This window comes from Siphateles boraxobius, unplaced genomic scaffold, assembly GCF_051911475.1.
Source record: "Siphateles boraxobius isolate OS27281-9 unplaced genomic scaffold, OSU_SipBor_1 130, whole genome shotgun sequence".
NCBI classification, from domain to species: domain Eukaryota; kingdom Metazoa; phylum Chordata; class Actinopteri; order Cypriniformes; family Leuciscidae; genus Siphateles; species Siphateles boraxobius.
Genome location: NW_027508734.1, coordinates 16,557,951 through 16,584,783, shown reverse-complemented (window position 1 = coordinate 16,584,783; position 26,833 = coordinate 16,557,951). Strand labels below are relative to the sequence as shown.

General features: G+C 39.0%; 2 protein-coding genes and 1 long non-coding RNA gene across 17 annotated transcripts in view; 1 reads left to right on the top strand and 2 right to left on the bottom strand.

Annotated features, from left to right (window-relative positions):
- The first annotated feature begins 804 nt into the window (after positions 1-804).
- On the top strand, positions 805-12,469 carry rcor2 (REST corepressor 2). Of its 3 annotated transcripts, none has more exons than XM_077228214.1 (13): positions 805-917; positions 4,050-4,172; positions 4,477-4,533; positions 4,866-4,946; positions 5,798-5,850; positions 5,943-6,104; positions 6,443-6,567; positions 6,677-6,743; positions 7,369-7,608; positions 7,903-7,980; positions 8,203-8,260; positions 10,790-11,007; positions 11,146-12,469. In XM_077228214.1, the coding sequence occupies exons 2-13, from the start codon at positions 4,052-4,054 to the stop codon at positions 11,515-11,517; spliced, it is 1,632 nt and encodes a 543-aa protein (XP_077084329.1). In that variant the 5' UTR covers positions 805-917; positions 4,050-4,051; the 3' UTR covers positions 11,518-12,469. The 3 variants fall into 3 exon arrangements, with proteins under 3 accessions (XP_077084329.1, XP_077084330.1, XP_077084328.1); XM_077228215.1 differs by lacking the exon at positions 805-917 and adding an exon at positions 1,514-1,579; XM_077228213.1 differs by lacking the exon at positions 805-917 and adding an exon at positions 1,547-2,247.
- On the bottom strand, positions 12,422-12,632 carry LOC143737177 (uncharacterized). Its single transcript, XR_013203630.1, has 2 exons — positions 12,543-12,632; positions 12,422-12,512 (listed from the first exon to the last, which is right to left on the bottom strand). It is a non-coding gene; the product is annotated as an uncharacterized LOC143737177 (long non-coding RNA).
- A 1,578-nt stretch (positions 12,633-14,210) lies between these two features.
- mark2b (MAP/microtubule affinity-regulating kinase 2b) overlaps positions 14,211-26,833 on the bottom strand; it is a 46,632-nt gene continuing 34,009 nt past the window's right edge. For 2 of the 13 annotated variants that reach the window (XM_077228199.1, XM_077228206.1), the window contains 4 exons: positions 23,546-23,809; positions 21,557-21,583; positions 18,978-19,013; positions 14,211-16,403 (listed from right to left, as the gene is read on the bottom strand). In XM_077228199.1, coding sequence (XP_077084314.1) covers positions 15,968-16,403; positions 18,978-19,013; positions 21,557-21,583; positions 23,546-23,809 — 763 coding nt within the window. In that variant the 3' untranslated portion in view covers positions 14,211-15,967. Of the gene's footprint in view, positions 16,404-18,977; positions 19,017-21,225; positions 21,460-21,556; positions 21,584-23,545; positions 23,810-26,833 lie in introns of those variants that run through there. The other 11 variants (XM_077228198.1, XM_077228205.1, XM_077228201.1 and 8 more) reach the window with 6 other exon arrangements.

Here is a 26,833-nt window from a genome sequence, read left to right as displayed (position 1 = left end):
GCACTAGTTGACAATTTAGAGCAGCAATTTAAGTTGCTACTGTGGAGGAACTGCTACTGTGTGTCTCCACCTTGGAGAATTATCATGGCTTGAACTGCATCGAGTGCGTGTTTAAATACCAGTGGTAATTCATTTCAATACATCGAACACTACAGTAAACTTTGAACCTCGCACATCTAGGATGGTTTTGACATATCCCTTGCTGAACACCCATTGCTTGTTTATTATAAACAATCCACACAGTCATAACTTATAAGGTCTTTCCCCATGTGTTGAATGCAAAAAACGCTGCATATTCTTGACCACGCCCCTCCCGCAGATGGGCCGTCATGAAGCCCCGCCCTGAACCTTTTGTTTTCGGGTAATCTGTCTCGCGACGGGGAGAAATGGCATTTTCAGGAGGGGAAACAAGGGAGGGGGTCAGAGAGTTCACCGCTGTTAAAACCCCCGTTTCCGTTGTAGCACAACTCACACTGAACCTTAATACATGTTCGATAACCACGATGGAGTGATTTTAATACCTATTAAAATGTTTAGGCTATAAATCAGCAGATCACGACCTAAAAGGCCATACTATAATGTAGCACGAGAACAATGGGTTGTGGCTTCCATGTTATTGCAGAGAATTCTTGTAGAAAATAGGGCAAGAGATGCAAAACTACACCTTCGGGCCTGTGGTTGGGAGCAGAGAAAAGCACTGAAAACCTCTTTCTCTGACTAGTGTGGATGTGCGCGCGCGCACGCCCGCGTGGGGGGTGGTTGGGGGAGTGCAAGAAGAGGAGGAATAGAGAGAGGGGGAGGGGAGGAAAGAGGAACTCAGAGGTGATGAGGATGGAGGAAGTATAACAGAGAGGAAGAGGAGAGAGAGAGAGATAGACAGACAAGAAAGGAGAGATCATCATAAAGGGACAACTAAGGTGAGTTAGAGAAAATGGAGATGGTTCTTTTGCACAGTACTGGCAGGCATGAAGGAGGGGAGGGAGGAGATGGTTGGAGAGAGAAACACATAGACAGAGAGGGAATGGCTGGGAGGGGTCTTGTGCCACAAGTGCTGGTATGTCTGTCTCTGTTCTTGTCTGCAAAAACCACAGAGAAAGAGTATCAATGTGTACGGGTGTACAAGGACAGGATCTGTCCATCACTTGGGCCTGCTGGCAGATAGTGTCAAGAGAGGGTGTTCAAGACCAGTCTGAATCCAGTCTTTAATCTTTATTCTGTCCGTATTAGAGTTGTGTCTAGATATCGAGTTTATTCTCACATTTATTCTTCAGGTTATGTTTAATTATTTTAGACCAGGGTCCATGGTTTACAGTGTAAATTATATTGATTTCTTTAGGACTCATTCACCCTTTAACAACTGGATGTTGTAAAATAAACATATATATGAAGCCTAATACACGATATCCATCATAAAATGCTCATTATTAAGGTAAATAGGCAAGTTCTAGGCTTTTTCCCCTTTCCTGCATACATTAGTGAAGGGTCTAGGCAGCCTCAGCACTGCATTGCACAGCTGACGGATCCCTCCGAGTACACATCAGGAAGTAGTTCCGTATGATTTAATGTGGGAGCACCGCAGGTAAAGCGCAAAGTAATGATCGGTATTGAGCTCGTTTCATGAAGAGAGTTGTCTGATATGTTCTAAATATGTTTAAATATAAACATAGGCGCGATTAACGTCTGAATAACGGCTTTTTCCGACGCGATGCTTTCACGAAACATTTTATTTTTAATATCGTGCATTTGTGAACAGCAAGGGTCAGATTAACTTACGAAACGAGCCTTTACATTGTCCGAAGCACTTGTTATGAATTTGATGCCGGTCAAAGGGACTATGTAATTGACATGGAAGTTAGTTGGGGAGAGGCGAACAGAGCGGAAGGTTTTCTCGGTTGTGAGGAGTTCGGTCTCCCCGGCATATACACACGGATAGGATCCGTATGCGACCGATGCAATGAACTGGAGAGAATGAGAAACGTGCGAATATCCACTGAAGCTTTGATGTAGTTGAATATTACCAAACGTACGTAGTGCTTATGTTTTACAGCACTTATTTCTTGTTTAATAAGTTTGAATAGGAAAGAAAGAAAGAAAGCCAGGTAGTGAACTGCTATTCGGACTGGCAACTAACGTTATAAGGCAAATGTTCAGCGACAGCTAGCCATCAACTGGAATAACGTTAGGGACATAAGCGTGGCTCTACACAAAAGGACCCAGGCTTGAGTAAGCGACTGTGCGAAAAGTAAGGTGAGGGGAAAGATGCTTTTTTCATTTTCTGTACTTTTTAAGTTTGAATGATGCATTATCACTACCCGAGCAAGACCCGTGCGCGTTTACTCGGAGAAATGTTTAAATGAACAACGAACGGATGATTGGATGGTGGTCGGAGTGATGCGACCTCTCGGAGTTTAAGGGGGCAATCGATAACGGTTTTCAGCTGAAACCCTATTAAGAGTTGATTGGACACTTTGTTATGCGAGGGACAGTTCAGTGCCACATTACTGAGTGTTTTGGACTCAACCGAAGAGCACGTTTAAATTCAGACTGAGCCGGACGGCAACTTCAATCAATAGAGACACTGGTCGTGACGTCACGCATTCTATTCAACGCTTAATTTTATGACACATACCGATTTTTTTTTAACTTAACTAGTGCGAACAAATATTTAATCCTGTTTAGGATTTTGATGACGCGTAATCAAAATAATGTATTATGCCCAATTATGTAATTGATTGCGCCAGTAGGCTACTTCATCTCGCAAATGCATCTTTTGTGTCCACTTGTATAGATTAGAGACATTTTACTTTTTTTTTCTTGGATGTTGTTTTGGATGCTCAAAATCACAATTCAAACAGCCTCTTGAGTTATAATTTATTTAAAAAAAATGCGAGAGTTGGTGGTTGGCTATCACACTGGACAGTATAGCTTAAGAAAATAATTATTTGGTCGTTGTTTACGATTAAAGTATGGTAGCCTATCTGTTGTTCTGGAACTGTTCATGTAGGTCCTACGTTACATTTTTGTAAAATGATAAATGTCAGCTCTACTGTTCACTCCCAGTTAGTTTTCTGGAAGCATTCGCGAAACAAAGACTTCATGTCCACCGAGTCAAAGTCTCATTTATTGACGTTGAAATAAATGAAAGTTAGCTTATCTCAATTCGTTACAAATTTAGAAACATTTCACTAAGTGTGTATCCCGCGCTTTGTGCTTTGATACATCAGCCAGGCGAAATTAACTCTATCACCTGCCGCTCAAAACACCGCCAGGAGCATTTAAACCTCCACAACATCTTTCTTTATCTATTGAGCAAGACCTAATTTCCATAAAGTCAGATATACTATAGTTGTTTATACTAATTTGAGGGTAATTTGATTTTATTACCACATTTCATAACAGACTGCGGCTGTTCACAGAAAGAAAATACGTGTGCGTAATCATGTGACCGTTGAAAATTTTTTACTTGAGGAAGTCAATAAAGAAACCAAAGATTCGCCAGTGTGAGGAACCTCATGTGGTGATTCAACTGACTAGCTATCTTACCTCCTTGTGCTGGTTGTCTGTTTTGTTATAATATTGCTGTTAGACACTTTTTTATCTTTTCTTTTTACAGCAAATATGTCTTATGAATAAAAACAGATCAAATTCTATCCAAGAAGCACTACTTATTATATTAGTCAATTAGAATTAGTTAGCATCAAAGATGCTGCTACATTAAAGGCATCATTTATATACCGTATTTAAAATGATCATTCATAATTTACTGATGCTTCTGTTCTAAACTGGCATGACCTTCTTCTGTGGAATACAAAAGATTGTATCTTGAAAAATGTCTATTTTATCCATTCATTTAGGCTATTTATTAGGGCTCAATTTTGTCAATGACTGTCATTGTATGGGCAAAAAAAAATTAAGTTTGGAAAGACATGAGGTGAGTAAATGAGGACAGAATTTTCATTTTTTGGTGAACTATCCCTTTAAGACTTTGAAAACAAAGGCCCCAATGCTGATTGTTTTGAAGTCTCTCTCTCTCTCTCTCTCTCTCTCAGCCATGCCATCAGTGATGGAGCGATCAGGGTCTGGTGTGCTGTCCCGAAGCAGGGCCAAAACAGTCACGAACGGGAACAGCCAGCACTCTGAGGAAGAGAGCAGCGATGAGGAACACACACATGGTGTGTCTGACACATTCACACACAAACCCAGCAACACCAAGCCACCATCTGCACCTTTATTCCCTTACATGTTAGAATAGTTTCAATCCTAAATTGTTTGTGTAAAATATTTCAATGTATTAGTGTCTGTATGTGTATTCAGTCAAGCATCCTATTCTCTTTTCCTCCTCTCCCTCCACCCACTTTTCTCCCTCTGCCGTCTGTGAGGATGCACTGCCTGTTTTTAACTCTGCCTGCCTGAATGTGCCTGTGTTTTTTTTTCTTCTCTCTGACCGTCCTTTTTGCTCTTGCTCTTTTGAAACAGACAGTATGATCCGCGTTGGTGGGGACTACCAGGCACAGATCCCAGAGTTTAAACCAGGTAAAGAGGAAGATGGGAGTTAATCTCAGAAGAGATGAATATATCTCTGAACTCCATGCATTTTTCAGTCTGCATGAGCATGATAAGATAAAGGGCTGTGTGTAGGTGTTTCTGTGTGCACTCAAGTTATGGGGAGTAGGAGAGAACACAGCTATAGTCTTCTTTGAGTGTATATATATATATATATATATATATATATACTATAAAAAAACAGCCGAGAGGCATAAGGAAAAGTGAAAAAACAAGGTTGTGTGAGGAGGAAACAATTGCAGGGGTATTTGAGAGAGGCTGCTGTGCCGTGTGACAGACATGTTTGTTCTTTGTGTTGACAGACTGTGCATCCCGCTATAGTGAGAATGAACAGAGGAGCATGCTGGTCTGGTCACCAGACAGCCAAGTGTCCGATGCCATGTGTAAGGAACAATTATTCACTTATAAAAAGGTCTAAAAACGGATGAGAGTTTGACTCATTGATGAGGAGTTCTTCAGAAAAGGAAAGAAACTACTCTTATTCTAAAAAAAGAAGCCAGTATACTGTGCAGTTGTATATAGATGTGTATTTTTTCACAAGATTGCATTGATGTTTTAACTTGTATTCTAGATGAAAAAAGTCCTGCAGATTGAAATGCTTGGTTCTTGAAACTATCTTTAAATTGTGAATCACAATAATGAATCATTAAGATAACGTGCAATATTTAAATGCTTTTCTTTATTTGCATATATGTGTATCTAAAAGTAGTCAAATTATGTCGTGTTGTGATATTTGGGTTTGGTCAAAGTAACTGTTCAGTCTCTGGTTATGTAGTCTACACACTGTTTTCATTCTGCTCTTCATTGTTTAAAAAAAATGTTTCTTTCGAGGTCTAGAGTCGTTTGTATTTCTTTTTTCATGCCTAAGATATATTTAATATTTAAAGAATCCTATAAATGTATTTAAAAAAAAGACCGATTCAAATTGTTAATTGGATTGTATCTTTTATCAGATCCAATTGATTTATTTTGAACTTTGGATCAAACTGAAACCCAGTGAATTATTATTTTGAATTGTCACTGTCAACCCAAAGATTCACAGCCCTTTTTATTTGTTTATTCAAATTCTTTGTTTTCTATTATGCTATTGTGATGCCTTTCAATGTATTCATATTGTAGGTACCACCATTGTGTGTATTGATAGGTCGTTAGCAATTCCCATTCCTTGGTACACTGTCACCAAATCTGCCATTTTGGATTGTAAAGAAACTTATTTTTCCATTCTAACTCTCAGTGGATGAATATATTCTGATGGCCAAAGAGAAGCACGGATACAACATGGAACAGGTAACATTCCACTTAAATGTTAGGCATGATAGGGAATTCTTCTAGATGGACGCATAGATGACTGTTACAGTGCCTCTGTCTTATATCAACAGGCTCTTGGCATGCTTCTGTGGCACAAGCATGATGTGGAGAAGTCACTGGCTGACCTGGCTAACTTCACTCCCTTTCCTGATGAGTGGACAGTGGAAGACAAAGTTCTGTTTGAACAGGCTTTCAGCTTTCATGGCAAGAGCTTCCATCGCATCCAACAGATGGTGAGCGGGAGGGATGGAGGCAAGATGGGTTATATAAGAGTCATCTGCTGCTTTCACATCTGCCTGCAACAACAGAAGAGCAGGCATCTTGAGATCCGGCCCAATGCAGAATCACACATCCATGTAAAGAGTCATAGAGAGGTCTCGCCGTTAACACTATGAGCTGTTGGCTTGTATTGAGACCAACCTGTTGTAATTTCATCCGTTGAAATGTTTTAAGAAAGTTCCAAAGAACATCTGACATTGAGTTCACATGCTCAATGTCACAAATTTGATTCAGGACATAGAATCTTTTTCAGAATTCTTTTTCAGAGTATTATTATTATTATTTTTTTCAGCTTCCAGACAAACTGATCTCAAGCTTGGTTAAGTACTACTACTCCTGGAAGAAAACTAGAACCCGAACAAGTGTCATGGACCGGCAAGCACGCAAGCTCCTCAGCAAGAGAGAAAAGGATGAGAGGTAAAAGGAGAGCAAAAGAGAGAAAGATGGAGAGAAATGACAATGAATCATAACGCTTGTGGCTCTTAGACATGCACGGTTACAAAGTGTGTATTTTTGTTCCTGCCAGTAATGATGAGGTAGAGGAAGGAGAACCAGGCAGTGACAGTGATTTTGATATCAACGCCAAGAAAGAGGTGAGCCTATGGTGTTACAGATAATTAGACTCAATGGCATAAAACAGAAGTTGCGATTGTTTTTTCTTCCCTATTAGCTTCTCGAACAAGAAAAAATGCGGGACTTGATTTTGTCTATTGATAATTGATTGGATGGTCGTGGTTAGCTATTGCTGTGATGTCATGTGAGTGACAGGTTGCCCTCGCGCTGGTAAAAACATCAGAGAAGAGATGAAGATGGAAGAGGCAGGGGAAGTTATTCTGATTAAAGATCGCAATGGCACATTCCTTATTTTTTAAATAATGATGTGCACAGATAAATCATTTATAATAAATACTGCAATATTTCATAAAAAATAAGAATTGTCAACTTTGATTTCTTGATAACTTTAAACTAACACATTTAGCTAATTCTTTCATAATTATACATACTGCTTTTAATTCTATATTATTTTAGTGACTTAATGGAATATTAGTACTTCAGTGGTCAGGGACTAGTGAAGGGAAAAGGTTGTTTCAAAATTATTGAAAAAAAAAATACCAGTGATACACAGGACCTAAGATACACATTTTCCTTCAGACATTCATAAGAATTTGAACTTAAAATCTTAATTTAAAAAAAGACTGCATGTGTGCTGCTTTTCAGGCTGCAAAGCAGAACTCTGGAAATGGAGGAGGGAGTGATAAAGTTTCGAGCAAGTCTGTTCCGACTCGGAAAGAGAACCAGGGTGCGCAGTACCGACACCACCCTCTTCGTGCTCGCCGTAGGCCTCCTAAAGGCATGTACCTGGAACAGGAGGACATCGTCACCCTCTCTGCGTCCACTGATTCAGGAACTGTTTCTATCAGACAGCTGGACACACAACTAGTGTCACTTAAGAGACAGGTAATGTGCATGGAAACACTTTCAGTATCAAATCACAATGTTTTGGTAGTTTTTGTAAGATTTTTAATGAAATGGATACTTTTAACCAGTAAGGATGTGTTAAATTTATCAAAAGTGACATTTCTATTTCAAATAAATAGTGGTCTTTTGAAATTTCTATTTATCAAAGCATCCTGAAAAAATGTGTTATGGTTACTAAAAAAAAATGAAGCAGCAAAACCTGTTTTTAACATTGATGATAACAAGAAATGCGTAACCTTTCAGAACATTTTGGGCTCGCTGTTTTGTTTTTAGGTCCAAAGTATCAAGCAAACCAACAGCGTTCTCAAGCACAACTTGGGTGATGAAATTGAAGGCATGAGACCTTCAGAGGTAAGTTTTCATTTGCATTGCTCTGATACACAAACCACACACATTTGTCATTCACACTACATTGAAAAACTGGAACTGCAGTATGGTATACATTAAAACGCAAGGCACAATATTAAATGCCATTTAATGTATTTTGAGAGTGAATGTAGATTCTGATCAAAATGCCATAGTTATGATACATTATACTCCTAAATTTTTCTCCTTTCTCTGCATTTCCTTCAGCCCTCTCAAAAAATCAACACTCGCTGGACGACGGAGGAGCAGCTCCTGGCTGTTCAAGGTGACAATATCTCTAATTCCTGATATCCATAAATTAAAGAACAGATCTCAAAATGAATATCCATATTTCACATTGTACAAGCATATAAAACTAGTGGTTGACCGATATATAACCAAGGCCGATATCAGTCGATATTTGGCAGTTTTAAAATATCGGCATTGGCCGATACGTTTTTCTGAATGGGCGATGTGTTGGAAGCGGGACTTTTATTTTGACGGGTGGCACTGAGGAACCCAGCACCTGAGCAGAGAATGGCCGCAACTGGTAAACAAAGTAAATTGTATGCGAAAAGTAAAGCGTTGCTTTTATATTATTTGTAACAGAAAAGGCAAACAATCTTGCTAAAATACTTTATAATTTACCGTCAACATTCAGCAAATGCGCATCTACATCATTTAAACATCTCTGAATATCTAATAAACATTTAATTTTACAAACCTTGCAGATTTAATTGAATCCAGCTGTGATATCTTGTGAAGTGTGCATTTGTAGCCTGCATAAACGTGTTACTGAATAAACGTGTTACGTGTGAATGTGAACAGAAGATCAGCTTATCAGGAGACGTGATCGAAATACTTTAAATCCTTCATTTGAAAATATGCTGTGCTATATCCATTTGCCCACTTTGTCATATTCATATCGTTTTCACTGTGTGCTGTATGTAAAATTAGCGTTACCTTGTCTTTATTTGAAAAAATATGATTACCAGTGCGCACGAAATTACCAGATTACCGAGTGCCCTTTTTACTTCCTTTTTATTTACATATTCATATATTTTTAAACATTTACTTTATTCGTGAAAAATACTGTAATAGGATTGCAGATCCAAGTATTTGCCATCTAAAGTATAAACATGTTTGATTTGTTTTCTAATTTATTAAATATTGATTAAAATAAATTTAAAGTATATGTGTGTGTGTGTATATATATACACACACACACAAATATCGTCTACCCTGCTCTCAAAGATATCAGCATCGGCCATCAAAAAAAACAATATCGGTTGACCACTATATAAAACCACTGATTTTAGTTTGAAGTGTTATTTATTTGGACACAATTGTGTAGAATTTTAATATATTTTTATTGGTATCAGCCAGAGCTTTAATTTAAAGGGATAGTTCGGCCAAAAATGATATTTAACCCATGCATTACTCACACTCAAGCCGTTCGAGATGCAAATGTCAATCTTGTTTCAGACGAACACATTTTCAGTTATTTTAGAAAATGTCTTAGACCCTTCAGTGGATATAATGTGAAGCAACTGGGTCCACCTCCTTCAAGTCCCAAAATGTGCATACATCCTTCACAAAAGTAATCCATCCGGCTCCAGGGGGATAAACGAAGGCCTTCTGAGGGTAATCCGTGCAGTTTTGTCGTAAAAATATACATATTTAAAACTTTATAAAAGAAAATATCTGACATCCGGCAATGATCAGCGCGCGTTCACGGGTGATGGAAGTCGGCGTACGAGGTATGACGTAGCGTAGGAACCGGTCGTGACGTAGAACGAACGCGCCAGCGCAGCCAGAGAGCAGAGCAAAACAAAACTACGTCATGGAAGTCGGCGTACGAGGTATGACGTAGTTTTGTTTTGCTTTGCTCTCTGGCTGCGCTGGCGCGTTCGTTCTACGTCACGACCGGTTCCTACACTACGTCATACCTTGTACGCATACTTCCATCACCCGTGAACGCGCGTCGATCGTTGCCGGAAGTCAGATATTTTCTTTTATAAAGTTTTAGCATTTTGGGACTTGAAGGAGGTGGACCCCGTTGCTTCACATTATATCCACTGAAGGGTCTAAGACATTTTCTAAAATAACTGAAAATGTGTTCGTCTGAAACAAGATTGACATTTGCATCTCGAAACGGCTTGAGGGTGAGTAATGCATGGGTTAAATATCATTTTTGGCCGAACCATCCCTTTAATGCATCTATAGTTAAAAAAATAAAAAAATAATGCTTCTGTAATTCCTGGTCTAAGAGCAGAGAAGATCCTCCCAAAAGACTTTAAAAAGATCACTTGTTTACCTGCATTATTGAAAACATCAAGAAGTAGCTAAATCCAGCTAACCTAAGACTAAACTTGCTAAAATGTATGGTACACCTAATACCAGTCCTAAAAGTATGGTAAACATTATTAATATGTTCATATTACCCAAACTGATGGTCTCATGCCAAATTTGGGAGTTCCCATTCACCTCAGAGTAACCCTTCCACTTTGTAATCTTTCATGACACTTTGCAGTAATTAAGTCAACATGAAATAAAAATGCTCTTTTCTTGTTTTTGTTATGTAATATTGAAGTATTTATTGTCAATTATTTATCTGTTATCAACTTTAAGAAATGTCATTGTGCGAGTGTATCCAAAGCTATTACCTTCAAAGTATTCAAAGACATTTTATAGCAAGATGTCAGAGGATTTGCAAGTAGGAGATACTACTGACTGAATGCATAATATTGTTTCATTTTAAGCATTGCTGTGAACAGATTTATCATGTAGCTATTTTCCACCACATGCTCTCCAGCTATTAGGCGATACGGTAAAGACTTTGCAGCCATAGCGGACGTGATTGGCAACAAGACGTCAGCGCAGGTCGGCTCGTTCTTCGTCAGCTACCGGAGACGCTTCAATCTTGAGGAGGTGCTGCGTGAATGGCAGGCAGAACAGGAAGTGGTGCAAGGGAGCAGTGGGAGGACCGTGAGCACGGAGCTAAATGGGTCGGCAGGAGCGGAAGATGATGAGGTAAGAGAGATTTTGAGTTGTGTAATAGGTGGAATAGGACTTGTTTCAGCAGGCAGGGCTTTTATCTTAGAGATAAAGAACGGTTAACAACAACCGAGAAATTCATTTTCTCTTTTCTATCTTTCTTTGTTATTATAGGTGAAGATGGACGGCATCTCTCCGCCTCACTCTGACAGTCTGTTGCCCTCGTCAGATGCTAGTGTTGGTGGGAACCCCAACTCTGCCCAGTCCTCCCCACCCCTCACTCAACCTCCACCCTTACTGCGCCCTGCACCCCCCTCAGCGCCCCCTAGCCTGCTGCGCCAGCCTCCCCCGCTACAGACGCGACCTCTACAAAACCGGACGCCCCACAATCACCCTCCCCCTCCCCCTCCGCTCATCAGACCGGCGGTGGCATCCTCGCTCCACCAGGGGGCACTGAGGAACTCTCTAAGTTCCTCCTCTGCCTCTGCTGGACAGCTGCCGCCCTCACTGGTGGGGCTGAAGGTGGAATCCCCCCAGTCACACTGATGCCATGGAACATTTGCCTTTTTATAATGGTTTTAAGGAGACCTAATTTGGTATCAAATCAGTGTAAAAGGGCAATGTAGTAATGCCTCTCAAGAGAAATATGAAAAGAAAAAAAAACCCAGAGGTGAACTGGAAGCAAAGCTGGACATGCACCAAAACACATTTAGCAATCCAGGAAGGATGAAACGCGGTGTGATCTGCTTTTTCACTTCAGGATTGAGAAGAACCCTCCATATAAATGCATATAAACCCCCAGTCTTGCCAAAAAACAAACCCCACGAACACATCTGTCCTCAGGTCCTACAGCTATACCTCGTGAACAGTTTCAAGCACAACTGCTTCCACTGTAACTACAGCTATTGAAACACCATCTGTCATAAAAAGCTCAGCGGAAGCTGGAAGTTTAACCAAATTTGTGGGGTAAAACCTTATACACTGGAATTAAAAACTGCCACGACAACAGACTCCGTTGTTCCTTCCACCATCTCTATGGCAACTGCTGCACATCACCTAGTGTGCATGACTACAGGCACTGCCGAGTGTTGTAAAGTACACCTGGTGTCAGGAAACTCACTCTGCCATTGAAGAGCCACGCTGATAGAATCGTCCTGGGTGAAGCGGTTTTTGACGTTTGTATAATTAGGTCCTTGAGATATTGTTGGGTAGTGAATTTATGTAGTAATAGTAAATATTGACTAAGCACTAAGTGATGCAAAATACTTGATTTTTTTTGTTGCAACTCTGAAATACACTGATTTCATCTCGCTCTTAAAGGCACAAACACAGAAGCATCAAAACACTAAAGATGATTCCCGAGGAAGCTCGTGCGAGAGTACTCGTTTCTTCCAAAATGTTGTATGTATGTGAGAACTGTTTACATATGAACTGGATTTACTTGTGACTATTTTTGTTTTAGAATTTTTTTTTTCAGAATAAAGTGAAAATGACCAGATGAGTTTGTTGTTACTCTAACTACAGCTATTTTATACAATACCCTTAAATACACATGCACTAGGTGATGATACATGTTATGCTTAATCAGGTCCCAAACAGGTGGGGATGTGACACATTTTTAGTAATTTTTCACAGAAATATAAGGCAACATGATGCTTTCCACAGGCGGTCAGAACAAATTTCCAAATGGGTCTGGCTGGGGGCCACAAGGAGGCAAGTCCCTCTAGTTTAGTTTTTCAGCTGCTGTCAAAAGTTAACATGCAAACTTTTTAACTTACATTTTTTAACACATGAACAAAATTTATATGATTTCATTTTGTTTAAGAAGGATCGTGATTATTTTGTTTTTGACAGCCGTAGTTCAATAGTCAACAAATATGCATTGTTCTGTGAATAACCGTATTTGACCCATGATGTGTGGACGGAACCGTACTGGACAACGTCACACACACGTGTCTTATCTGGAGTGTTTTCGGTGTGGTTTCAGTAACTTATACTGCCTTCATTCGGAGCTGTTCCCGCCAGTTTTTATTTGTGGTCTGCGCGAGACTCCATGCTCGGTCCGCTCTCCATTCAGGTAGAGAGGCTATGTAAAAGCAGCTGTCCGTTAATCAAGATTTTACAGACTTTCTAATGTTAAATGTTTCGATAAATTTTACATGTATATTTTTATATCATGGTTAATTATGGTTACAACCAGGTGATATTCAAGGTCAGTGCGATAACAAAAACGAGACTGACATCAGTTACTATAATTCATACAGAAGCGAATCCTATATTTTAAATGCGGTGTGAACGGGACAGTTGGAGTCTCTCACATACGGTTATCAATCCCAAAAACATGTGGGTCATTCTACCGAAAGCGTGCCATTTGTCCCCAGGACATTATGTATAAAAATCCATGAAAAATTACTCAAAAATCTATTTTATTAAGTAAAATACAGTTTGAATGGTGAACTGTGTGCGTTATTAGATTCAGTGCTAAAAAAAGGTGAAGTGTTACAAACAAATGGCACCAATGCAGCGGAATGGCTTATGTAGGCCTACTTTTTTACAAATCTGTATTGATAAATGTTTTTTGTTTTTTTTACCTGACTCTTTTCTGTTTTTTAGTGTTCATTTTTGTTTTTACAAATTGCGTGGGAAACATTTGACCATTTGACCCCTAACACTATTGTAGGCAAAACATTCGTATAGCCTTTCCAAAACACATCTATGTGTGGAAACTTTGCATGCACATTCATGCACTATAAAAAAGTCAAAACATTTAAAAAGTAAGTAGTTTTACCAGTGTTTAAAGAAGTTTAAGGTTATGTATGCCTTTTGTGGGTTAGGTTTAAAATATCAATAGATAATATTTTAGTTTCTTATGGCTTTAGTACAGTGACTATATAAAAGCCAACAATAAAAGCTTAATATGTTTCTTATAGAGTCATGTTTCCTTCTGTATGAAAAAAATACAACTGCCTTTAGTTAGAAATGGTCTCTCAAACGGGGATCATCATCATACATGGGGATCCTCAATTTTTGGAAACCCCTGGTTTAGGACAAATACCCCTCAGATTTAAAGTAGATTTATCATGGGGCAACCGGCTAGGACACATGTAATTAATACACAGTAACATAAGCTAATATTTGAAGAGCTTATTCGATTAGCAATGCAAAACATACCTTCAGAGATGCCACAAATAGATATATTAAATGTTAGAACATATTGCATCAGTTTTAATACAGACAGCTTGATTTTAATAGTTTTATTACTATCATTGATCATAATCATCTTTGCACAAAAAAAAAAAACATTTGGTGTATTTCTATGTGAACCCTCCTATCCCGACAGCAAAGAGTCTGAACACAAATAATAAAATTACAGCAACGAAAAACTTGTGAATAAAAAGATCAACCCTGAAAAATAAACAATACTTAAGATAATTGGATCCCCAGCACCTTGAACAAATGATCAGTTGTGAGAACAGCAAAGTTCATGACAAAAAAAAGAAAAAGAAAAATGATAATCATTATTTTCTATGAAGATATAAAACACACATGTGCACAGTTGTCCCCTGAACTGGTGACAAGACTTTACAAGGAGATCTGATCCCAACCCCCACCCCCTCCTCTTTACACAACAAGAGGTGACGGTGCACCCCGTGTCAACTAGAGGATGCATGCAAGCATGTACAGCTCAGCAGAAATGGATGGAAACACACTGTGGCTCTCTAGCTTGTTGTCAGTGTACTCTTTTGAAAATGATAATGCCAACAAAATATTGGAATTAACAGAACACCAATATTTGACTCTCCATGGCAGGTACTTGTGGTCTCAAGGCTAAGTATTAATAGTCTCTGCATTGAATATGAAACAATGCAAGCCTTTTGGTTATTCAGATATGACACTCATCATCGTCGTCATCTCTCACACATACACATTCAATCACAACACGCTTTCATAAAGAGTGTACCATCAAATGAGTAACGCCAAAAAGCCACCTGCAGACGAGACTGTGGAAAGGTGCAAAGTTCTTGGCTTGAACCATGAAGGGTCGTGGATGCAGAGAAGAGCAGCTCAACATCAGTTCCTTAGTCACAAAAACGGCATGGGAATGATTAGTTGCGTGGATTTTGTCCTTTAATGTCTTTTCCAGTGACTTTTTTTTTAAGCATGAGCAGAGTATTTGCTGCCCCATAATCCTTAGCGACAAAGCGGGGCAAGAGTGTGAAAGGTTCAGTGGGAGTCATGTGGTGCTTTTTTCAGACATTCTTTATACAAAGGCATAGTACGATCAAGAACACGAGACCACAAATAAAAGAAAAATAATTTGTTTTTCCAAGGAATAATATTAAAACATAATCATTGGTAAATACAACAATGAAACGCATTTAATTTCTTTAAGAAAATAAAAAGGCAACAGAAATTCACCCATTCCAGTGCAGCAAATCTAAACCCAGCCGATTAAGAAATAAAATCACTGTAACCAGAATTTAGTCCTCTCAATATTGATCAAGTGTGCTGGACCTTACTGAACAACGGTGAGGCGTAACCCTGTTGATAGATTAAGAGGAAGAAATAAACACAGATAGAGTGTGTGTTTCTCTCTGAAGGGGGCACAAACATAATTGTCCACCTCCACCCTGTGATTCTGAAGTCAATGGCCACCCCTCTTTCAAGTTTTATGCTCTGTCTGTTTCAATAGGCAATAGGTGCGTTTGTGCGCGAGAGACTGAAATGAGTTGCAGAAACAAAACCGTTTTGAGACCTGTCGCCTTTCTGAATTGAACATTTTCAGAACAAGAACCTGCAGAGTGTACCCTTCTAAAACTCCCAATTCTGTGCAGGATTGAAGGGACAGTGTGCAATTTTCCCCCCGTTTGTATGAATCTGATCTTATATCTCTCTCTGTACCTACCCATACCAGCAGGTTGTGTTTGAGCAGTATTTTCTCCATTCATCCCTGTTCAGAGACTCTTTAAAATGCTACTTTCGCATCTCTCTCCTCTCACAGTTTCAGCTCGTTGGCGATTTTGGAGGCGATGTTTTTGAAGACAATGGACGTCCCGGATATCCTCTTGAAGCGTACGCCGTTGAGCGAGAGGCGGGGCAGCTTGCACACCTCCATCTCCCACTGCACAAAGTCGTCACGGGCGGGATTGCCGGCCATGCACAGCAGCATGTAGCGCTCGCGTAGCTCGTACTCGCAGCTGTTGGCGTCGAGGACCTTCCGAATCTCCTTCATCATCTCGCCGGGCTCCATGGAAGACGTGGTCTTCATGCTCCAGGTGAAGCGGAGCGAGCGAGGCTTCGTCTGGTCTTTAAGCGAGGACACGGGCGCTGTCGGAGGAGTCCCGTCCCCCGGGGAGGAGGAGGAGTCTTTGTTGTCGTCTTCTGGCCCTACACTGGTCTTCTCCGACTTCTCTGCGCTGCTGAGCATAGATCTGGGGAGACAGGGATGGACAGAGAAGGATGGAGGTGGGGGAGGTTGAGAGAATAATATCAGTAGGGGGTGAAGGAAGACAGAAAGAACGGGAGAAGAACAAAGAGGATGAAGGAAGGTGTGTGGGAGAAAAGTGAGAAATTGTTGAGAGACAAAAAAGGAGGGTTGAGGGAATTTGAGGGTGTTGAAGAGTCAGAGGGAGAGAAAGAGAGAGAGAGAGAGAGAGAGAGAGAGAGAGAGAGAATGAGGCAGTGGACATGGTTGGAGAGAGACATACGGCAATAATCAACTGGAAACGTTGCAGAGGAAAGGAGAGCGCATGCATGTGTTCATGTGCAAATTGATGTGGCGCAAACACATGGTACAGAGAAAGGCTTCTGCTTCAAATGAACACCTTTCACGCAGAAGCATTCTCGTGTCTGCTGCGCTCAGGATGTGAAGTCGCACCTCACATGCCGAAAGTAGAAATTGGAAGTTTTATTGACTCTCGACTGAATATGACAGCTGAGCCTGTTAGTGTGACTTTAAGAAGCTTTGAATCTCAGCCCAAAGAAGACTAAATATGATTCAGTTTGTTCAAATCACTAAATGACACTCAGTGACTAAAGGAGTATTAGGTAACTGGGTAATTAAACACTATGTGTGTCACACTCAAGGATGCTTAATGCTGTTTTCAAGTCCTGCTGGGAAGCTACTGACAAATGGTGAAAATTATGCATGGGCAATTTCATGTTTCATGAAGCTTTTCACTATGCACATAAGGTGTGTAATTGATGCTTTATCTACAGTTCAAACATTTCTTAAAGAAATTAATACTTTTATTTAGCAAGGATAAACTAAATTCATCAAAACTGGAGTAATGGCTTCTGAAAATTCAGCTTTGCAATCACAGAAGTAAATACAATTTTGAAGACCCCCTGTGCTGAAAATCAAGTTTTGAATGTTGTTTATATGGCTGTGGTGTTTTTAATATGCTTTAAGACAAACCGTGTGCAATATCATTAGCCAGCACCATTGCGGAGTATTTTCTCTTTAAAACTGCAGTGAACTAAAGACAGTCGGTTAGACACGGTTTGAAACCGGCTGTGGTTTTAACATGTTTGTGACGTAAGAAACAATCACGTCAACATGCGGGCGGGCTTTCCGGATTTCATTACTATGCTACAAAGCAGGGGGGTCTCAAGAGAAGCAAGGTTATCCCAAACTTTTCTGTTGATATGAAAAATCGGGTACTTTTAGCAACATAGCGGGTGAATTATGTTCATGATGTATATTACGATGTTATGATGAACTATATGCCTTTTCCCACTGATGTTCTAAGCTGTTTTTAAGGAGACTGATTTTTAGAAGGCAGACTGAGATGTGAACAGGAACATGGTTTGTGTACCATTAGCAACACCTTATTAGTGGTTTGATAATGTAGTCAATCAAAAGACTAGTCAATTAATTGCCGTTGTGGGTCCGACACCATTGTGCAGCATTTACTACAGTTGAGCGAGTGGATCAGGTTTTCTGAGCTGGAGTGAGTGGAGGCTGGGACTAATTTGCATATTCATGCTTCTGAGTATACTAAATGAAGGAAGGGTGTAGAGTTTCATTCAAGCTATTTTAAGGTATGAAGGATTCTTTTTTCACATGAAAAAAAGCTTCAATATGTCATTTTGGTTGATTAAAGATGAGTTTTAAGGGATACAATTGACGACTACAGGGGGTCTTTATTAAAAATAGAAAAGTTATTTTAAATTGTAATAATATTTCACATTACAATATTACATTGTGAGAATAAACTTAAAAATTAAAAACCACACGTAACCTTTGAACATTAGTGTACTTTAAAAGCATTTATGTGCTTCCGCTGAAAAAGTTTGGTCTTTTAAACCTCTTGCCTAATAAACTAGCAGTAATATTAACTGCTTTATCAGCAGTAACCAAAATGCCTACAAACTAAATTGTAAAACTTAATTATGACCAATATTTTGACACTTTGATTCTATCAAGATTCTTGAATTGAAACACCCCTAACCGAAACGGTCAGAAAAAATAGTTATTAAGATATTGTGATAGCATCTATGCATGCTAAAATTATAAATAAAATCGTATGACTTTAAGGCAGAATTACATTGGTCTGATTTAAAATGATATTTAAAATGAATACAATACTTCTTTTGGTTCCTGATCATGACGATGCTCAAAATATTAGAGACAATGTGCAAGTCCAAAGTGAGGTGCATCGCAAATGTGTTCACAGCATTAAAGATTTGATTATTATAAGCTGTGCATAGTCAGAAAAACATAAGCAGAAAACTTTCAACTGTGCATGTGTTTGCCAAATAGAAGACAGGCAGTAATCTGAAATTCATTCTTTGTTAACACAAATTATGAATCGACTAAAAATCAAAACATCAACTCATACTCACACATCCCCATCCACACACTGCAATTAATCCACCAATTATATCCCACTGGGTAACTACTAATATTTGTTAAAAACCATTTAAAAGCCCCATTGCTGCCCAATTACACCTCTAAGGATCTACTGATCAGGTCTGATGAAGAAATCCTTTTTTGTTCTCACCTGTTTCCCTCCTCTTGACCCTCTCCCTCATAGGGGCTCCTCGAAAAAAATTGCAAGATGTTTAGTCTTAGTCTGAGTTCTAGTTTAACTCATTCAGTACAGTGAGCAGGAAGGGGAAGGACGGTCTAGTGCCACATTCATTTATGAAAACATTTACCCCTCCAGAACCACCACATTGCACCAATTCACTTGTTCATTCCCATTTTAAATCTACTTTCAGTTCTATTTATGCAGTGTAGAGCCTCTTGCCTAGATCTTGAGTGATATAGCTTTAATATATTATTTATAACGCTTATCGATTTTACGACAATAGTGCTCACTCACAATTACAGTGCTGATCTACTGTATGCAACAATGGAGTCATGTATGTGCAATGCCAATGAACAGATGAATCGGAGAGACTGCTTCAGTAACATGAAGTGGGGTGGAATAATGCAGGTCTTTCCAAGATGTTCTAAAGGATTCTAGTCCCATCACCATGGTAACTACTCACATCCAACAGTCACCTGCCTCTATAGTCTGTCTGGCCGAGCACACAAGCATCCCGAACATGCCACCAGACACACAGACAGACAAACAGGCCCTTAGCAAACTGACATCAATGTCAGAGTCTGCTAAGAGTCATGAAAACACCACACAGAGGACAGAAACACACACAAACTCAGTCACGTGGACAGACAGGGAGGATAAAACAGTTGGAGAAACAGCTCAGGACTTTGAAGGCTCTTCATGATATAAATGGTTAAAAAAAAAACATAAGCAAAGCAAAGCAGCATTTGACAGTTTAAAGCTCTGATAGAAACAAGAAACATTAAACTGGATGAATCCTGCAAAGAATAATTGGTTGTCACCAACAGGCATGAATCACAAAATACAGGCTTTCAGGTTTGACCACCAGAGGGCGCAAAGACATATTTCCTAGAATAAGCTGCTCGCTTGCGCCCTCTGTTGGGCTCTAAAACGATATAAGCACCACTCATAACTTCAGTTACGTAAACATGAACAAGTTACCAACTTAATCATGTCAGAGGACGAACATGTCTTTCATTTGTTAATTCAGACTCCATTAATCTCTGCCAGTGGCCCAAGTGGTTAGTGACAGACAGATGGTGACATCCATTCACCAGGTGCCTGTGTGCGAGTGAGTCATCAGTCAAACAGATTTAGACAATGCCGCATAAACAGAGAGAGAGAGAGAGAGAGAGAGAGAGAGAGAGAGAGAGAGAGAGAGAGAGAGAGAGAGAGAGAGAGAGAGAGAGAGAGAGAGAGAGAGAGAGAGAGAGAGAGATGTGTGATGGGGAAGTTTGGCTTTAGGTTTTTGAGCTGGACAAAGCCTGACAGGTGGTCGGTCTCAGCTTCTGTAGCTGTTGTCATTGTTAATGAGCAAGTGAAAAAGAGAGAAACCCTCCTGAAGATGTTCTGGACAAGATAACATCAGTCTCGGTCATCCTTCAACCTTTTTTCTTTCAAATTTCTTTTAACAATACATCACATTAACACTTGTAATTACAATGGCAGATTGTCTTACTAGAAATGACTTTTACATGATAAAAATGTATTATAATTGCTAATAGTATTTTGTTTCCCTTTTTTACTCAGATGTTCAAGCAACGTCTTCCTCTTATTGGCACATAGAGGAAGTCATGGGGTAACAACCTGTGCCAAAATAATTATGACATACGCTACAGGTTCAAAAGTTTGGGGTCGGTAAGATTTTTAAAAATGTTTTTGAAAGAAGTCTCTTATTCTCATCAAGGATGCATTTATTTGATCAAAAGTACAGTAAACAGTTATATCGTGAAATATTACAATGTAAAATAACTTTAATATATTTTAAAATGTAATTTATTCATATGATGGTAAAGCTGAATTTTCAGCATCATTACTCTGGGTCTTCAGTGTCACATGATCCTTCAGAAATCATCATATTTTATTATTAACAATGTTGAAAACAGTTGTTTAATATTTTTATGGAAACCAAGATACATTTTTTCCTCAGGATTCTGATGAATAAAAAGTTCATTTAAAAAAAAGAATAGAAATCTTTTGTAACATTATACTCTAACTTTTAATTAATTTTATGCATTCTTGCTGAATAAAACTATTTTTTTTCTAAAGAAATACAGACCCCAAACTTTTGAACGGGAGCGTATGCAAATGCCCATGCTTGCTACTTTTTCCATGACATCCTATCCTATTAGCCATCTTAATTATGACCTCAGGTCCTGTCATCAAAGCCCTGTGTTATTTGAGCAGGCAGAGAAACGAGTCACACCCAGAATCTGGGGCACACAGGTGAGATCACCAGGTAAACTGACAGGGAGGGGGAAATGAAAGGATGGAGATGGGGAGGAAAGGCGCTGAGTGTTACTGTGGTTGAAGTTGGAAGTGGTGTTTTTAGGGCTGAAGTTGGTCGTTAGTGCTGGTCATGACATTGCACAAAAAATGAACAACCAGGAAAAAGGGCCAATCACAGAACACACTGAGGGATGTAGAAAAGGAACAAGGAAAGAGAAATAAAAAGGTCCAAACAAGCCTTAAACAAGGGGGGAGGGGAGGTTATGGTCATCATTGCCTACCTTCTGGGGAATCTGAATGACAGATTTCTACAAAACAAAAGTAAAAGAAAAAAAAGGAAAGATATGTATATATGTAAATTTAAGGGCAAAAAAAAAAGGCAAATGAAAATGTCAAAGTTGTCAGGTTGCTTTGGACACAGCAACAATCAGTCTGTGGTTATTTGATGGGTTATCGGTTTAAACTGTACAGAATGAGCAAATAACATTAGTAATCTGGGTCAAATGCATGCAATTAAACTATTAAGTCAATTATTAACACTCATAAAAGGGTTGGAATGCTTACACAAACTAAGTAGAGTTATGTAAACTGCCTAATCTAAAAGTATTGTTAAAGCCAACATGAAATAAACTATGCACAATTAATCAATGCAAATTATTCCAAAGGAAAAAAGTTTATCAGAACTTTCTCACTAGCTCTGCCTCTGACATGACTAACCTTCATGTCACATCTAAGCCACACAAGTGGTGAAAATAATCTTAACCAATGGCCAGCAGTTATTGTTTCAGCCATACTCATTGTACGTAATGATAAAAAAAAATCTTGCCATTTGTTAAAGCAGTATTTAATGCTATATATACTACCGTTTCAAAAGATTGGGGTCTGTAAGATCATTTAAATTTAAAAGAACCGTTTTCTATTTTAATATATTTTCAAATGTAAATTATTCCTCTGATGGCAAAGCAGAATTTTTTAGCTCTTCAGTGTCACATGATCCTTCAGAAATCATCAACTCAAGAAGCACTTATTATTACTATCAATGTAACATTATAAATGTCCATACTGTCACTTTTTAATTAATTTAATTAGCAGTCCTTCTTGCTGAATAAAAGTCTTAATGACCCCAAACTTTTGAAAGGTATTGTAATAAAGATTGCAGCAATTATATCAATTATGCCCACTTTTCAAGATCCAAATGGATATTCTGTTTAATTTAGCAAAATGTCATGAATGCCATTTCATGTTGACCTTAAGAAAGGATGTTAACATTGATTTATTAAAACGCACAAATCTTGTTTGTGCTGAAACATTCCCACACTGGCTTGAACATGTACACAAAAGGACACAAAAACAAACAGAATGATGCACATGGACAAAATGGAAAACGTCATCTGTCATTTCACCCTTTTGAAATCTGAGACTGAATACAAATGAAAGACTACTGACTATGAAGGTGTTCTTTCGTTTCCTCAGTGTATCTTAGGGATTTCGAGTCTAGCAGTTTAAACATGACTGCCTAAATCCAACAGAACAGTTTTGTGACATGCTATTAAAGAAATGTAGCAATGTAACCCATACTGTAAGCCTTAAGTTTCTTTTGTAAACTGCTATTGCGGCACTAGTGAGTGGATGCCAAGGTGTCCCCTCCACAAGTATTTATAGAGCAGGGGAATGCAATACCTCAGCTGTTACCAAGGATACTGTCACCACGGAGGTGCAGAAAAGGTAGATATGTGTTGGGAGTGCGGAGACGGAGATGATGAAACTGATGAGAAATCTGCATGTATATAAATGAGCTGAGATTCGTGCTGGGATTATGGGGAATGATAGCACTTTGATTGCCTTATGAAGGCCAAACCTTGAGGGTGAAATTATGACAATATCCAATACCCTGTTGAACAATGTGCCGGTGCTTTGCAAGGTCAAATCTACTTGCAAAGCTGTTTGATCAAAGATGGGCAACCAAGCAGGCGATTTATACATGCTAACTGAATATAAAGACAGAGACCTTTGAAAAAACCCTCAGCAGGAGGTGTGAGAATGTGCTGATGTGTCAGTGTGGTCGTCTTTCACTTTGTCTCCAAGTCTCTTTCTGTTCTTTTTTATCACCACCTAATCCAAATTTAACTGACGAAAATACCCGGGATTCTTCACACTCCTCGCACCACCACGCACAGGCTTCTTCTCGTGCCATTAACACTTAACGAAATCAATGACTTTCATTCCTATGTCAATTTAAGGATTTATTAACGCTCTTTTGTCTGTCTCACCTGCGCACAAACTTGGAGGTGAACTTGCTGAAGATCCCGGAAGCACCGGGTCGTCGTTGTTGGCTGTTGCCATGGGAGAGGGAAGGGGAAGCGGGGGCTCCGTGGTACGGAGAACCCTGTTGGTCCCGTGCGCCCCTCTGCTGGCCGAGGTGGAAGGTGTTGCGGGTGGGCACCCCTCTGGGGAAGTTGGTACGGTCAGTCCCAGCTGCGCTGCTGATATTGTGGGCTGACGGGGAGGCGCCAGGTGCTCTCTGTGGGGGATCACTGTGACAAAGCAATTTTCCCCAAACAAAAGAAAACAAATAAAGATGAGGACATAGCACGATTAGTATATATATATATATATATATATATATATATATATATAAACATTTTAAAAATGTCTATTTATTCATTTAAATTTTAAAATCAATTCGATTTTAATGCACAAGTTATTTAAATGCATTTAAATGTTTTTTATTTCAATAAAATAAAATTTAAATAAAATTATGATTAAAAAATAATAATAATTAAAATGAAATAAAATAGGGCATGGAAGGTTGATTTTCACTGTCTGCAGAAAGAATAGCCACTGATAATGGGTGTTTCAATGGAGATTTAAAATGATTTATGCATTTATGAAATCTCCATAAAATCATGTTGAACTTAAATAAATATAAATAAATTTGAATTATGGTAGAACAATATATTATATATCAGGAGCTCTGTTCTGGCTCTTGCAGTGCTCTAGTAACTTATATTATGTAATCTCAAAATAATGAAATATGTCGACTGCAGAGAGAGAACACAAACATCATATCTCTAACCCAATGCATAGACCTTTAATCGGCTTAATCTAACACGCACACACAACACAGAAACACAAAGATCAGGGATTTTGTGAAACTCGCTCACTGCAATTTATGTGTGTGAGTGTGAGAGTAAGACTGTGTGTCCATCCAAGCGAGTGCAGTGAAACAGAACACCTTCCCCATCGCTGTCCTTTCTGCACACTTTCTGTGAAAATCTCACCAAACCATGTCAGGTCTATTCCAACATCTGTTTAAGTGCCAACCAGTGTAGTAGAACCTAGTCAGAACCAGTCGCCAACTGGCACAAGCACAGCCAGAGAGGTCACATGACTCTGGGTAACTGAACCTGCCAAAGCTAGATTATAATACACTGTCCAGGAAGTGAAGTGTGCTGGACCCTTCTCAGAAGCATAGCTGTGTTTGGAATAATGAACTAAGATCTGCTCTGTATACGGACACCAGATTATCATCCAGATCATTTGGACATTTTTGTTGCTGATTTCACAAGGTTACACACACTGGTCCACTTCTAGAAAATTTATCTTAATAATCTTTTTAAGATTTCAACTTAAGAAGTCAACATGAAATGGTTCATGCCCATTTACTTTCACATTTCTGGTCTTACTGTGCACGTTACTCCAAATAAATATATTTGTGTTGTGTATACACTTTCTGCTATCCAATCAATTCTTGATGGATTAAAATTAAATTGAAGGCAGAATTTTTAGGATCTAAACAATTCCTGATCAGTGCAAACCAGTGTTATTTTAGTATCATTGATAGTCTACTATTATCGTTTTTTTGTTAATATTTTGAATAACATTTTTATTTTTATAATGTTTTAATTTTCATTTAGCTTTTTTTCTTAATGTAAATTAGTTTAAATTAAAAATAGATAAATAAATACTTAGACCATGAAAATGAGAAATGTTGAATTGGCAACTAGCCGACAAGTTTTTAAATTTTTTTTTTTTTTAATGATTTTAGTTTTAGTTAACAATAATAACCCTGTTCCTCATGGATAAAATTAAGTCCTGATCAACAATTTCATCATTGAATATTCAGTTTCACACCAAAATGCGTCACATTATGGAAGTAAATTTGGTTTTGACCATCATTTCATGTTGACTTTGACTCTAAACATTAATTGGTTGCTGGGGATCAGTATTTACAATGCCACTGACTTTTTCACGCTTTAGCCACAGCCTTATAGACATCCACCATAACTTACCTTCTTCAGATCCACCTACAGCCCAACACACTGGCTAAATAAGACCTTGTCAAACCCTCTTTACACAAAATTTCACAGAAGTCATCAGTAACACTTCAGGGTGGAGTGAACGGGAACCTGAATCACTGTGCACATCACTAGGAGAGTGTCCAATACCATGGAGCAAAAATACTCAGGGGCAAATTTAGGGAAAACGTCATCTACAAACTCTGAATGCGCAAACTAATACACACAAACATGACACCTAAGCAAGGGACTAAGATTTTCCTATGGTCCCACGGTAGTATGTTAGATATGGCACACAGCAGGATGTTTAGAAGTAAAAATAACATATGAGCACTCACTCTAGCAAATAGGAGCAGAAGCTTAAGAACCAAACCCATGCCACTGCAAAAACACATTTGCAGTTATGACACATGTCAGAACACACATGAGGCATGCATCTAGTATTATTTTCACATATTTCATTTATAATTTTCTCTTTAGTACAGAGATTTTCACACTGGCGAACCACACGGTTCCAAGGTGTCAAAGTGAAGGCCCTTACACGTGACTCGCGTCAATGTTGGTTACCCTCGTGCAAATTGTTGTAATGAAAAGTTCAATTTGCCACTGCACTGACCCTTCAAAGGAGTTTGGTGTGAAAATCAAAACAAGATGTAAGAGGGATTGATCCAGGGGCAACCAAAAGTTTTCTGAGATTGTTTTCTCTTTTTACGTTTACATTTATGCATTTGACATTCAAGATACAAATTTGATCAGTTCATGCATTCACTGGGACGGAACCCATGACCTTGCCAACGCTAGAGCTCAGTTCTAAGTTCAAATACAATATTTTCAGTTTACTTGAAGCAGCCTTGCGAAATTTTCCTTCCTGTAAGCTATTCGTAGCATCCGTGGAGGTCATTGCTTGTGTCCAGACTGAGTTACGTGAAAGAACCTTGAGAGACAGAATGAACCACACTATGTACTGTACATGGTCTCTCACTCTCTCATATATACAGTGCACAGATCTGAATATATGGCCCTTGCACAGAGGTACGATTCACTCCAGAGGGCAGAGAAGCACAGAGAAGTGAGAGAGATGATGTAACAGAGCAGCAGTACCTTCTCTCAATGGTCCCCAACCACGCTCGGAAGAGGCTCAGCTCACTGCATGCAACAGACCAACCATTCACTTGCAGCGGCACTAACAGGCTAACACGAACCATTCACACTCCACGCTGCACCGCTACAATTGATGGTGTGTTTCTGACGTGGTCAGTG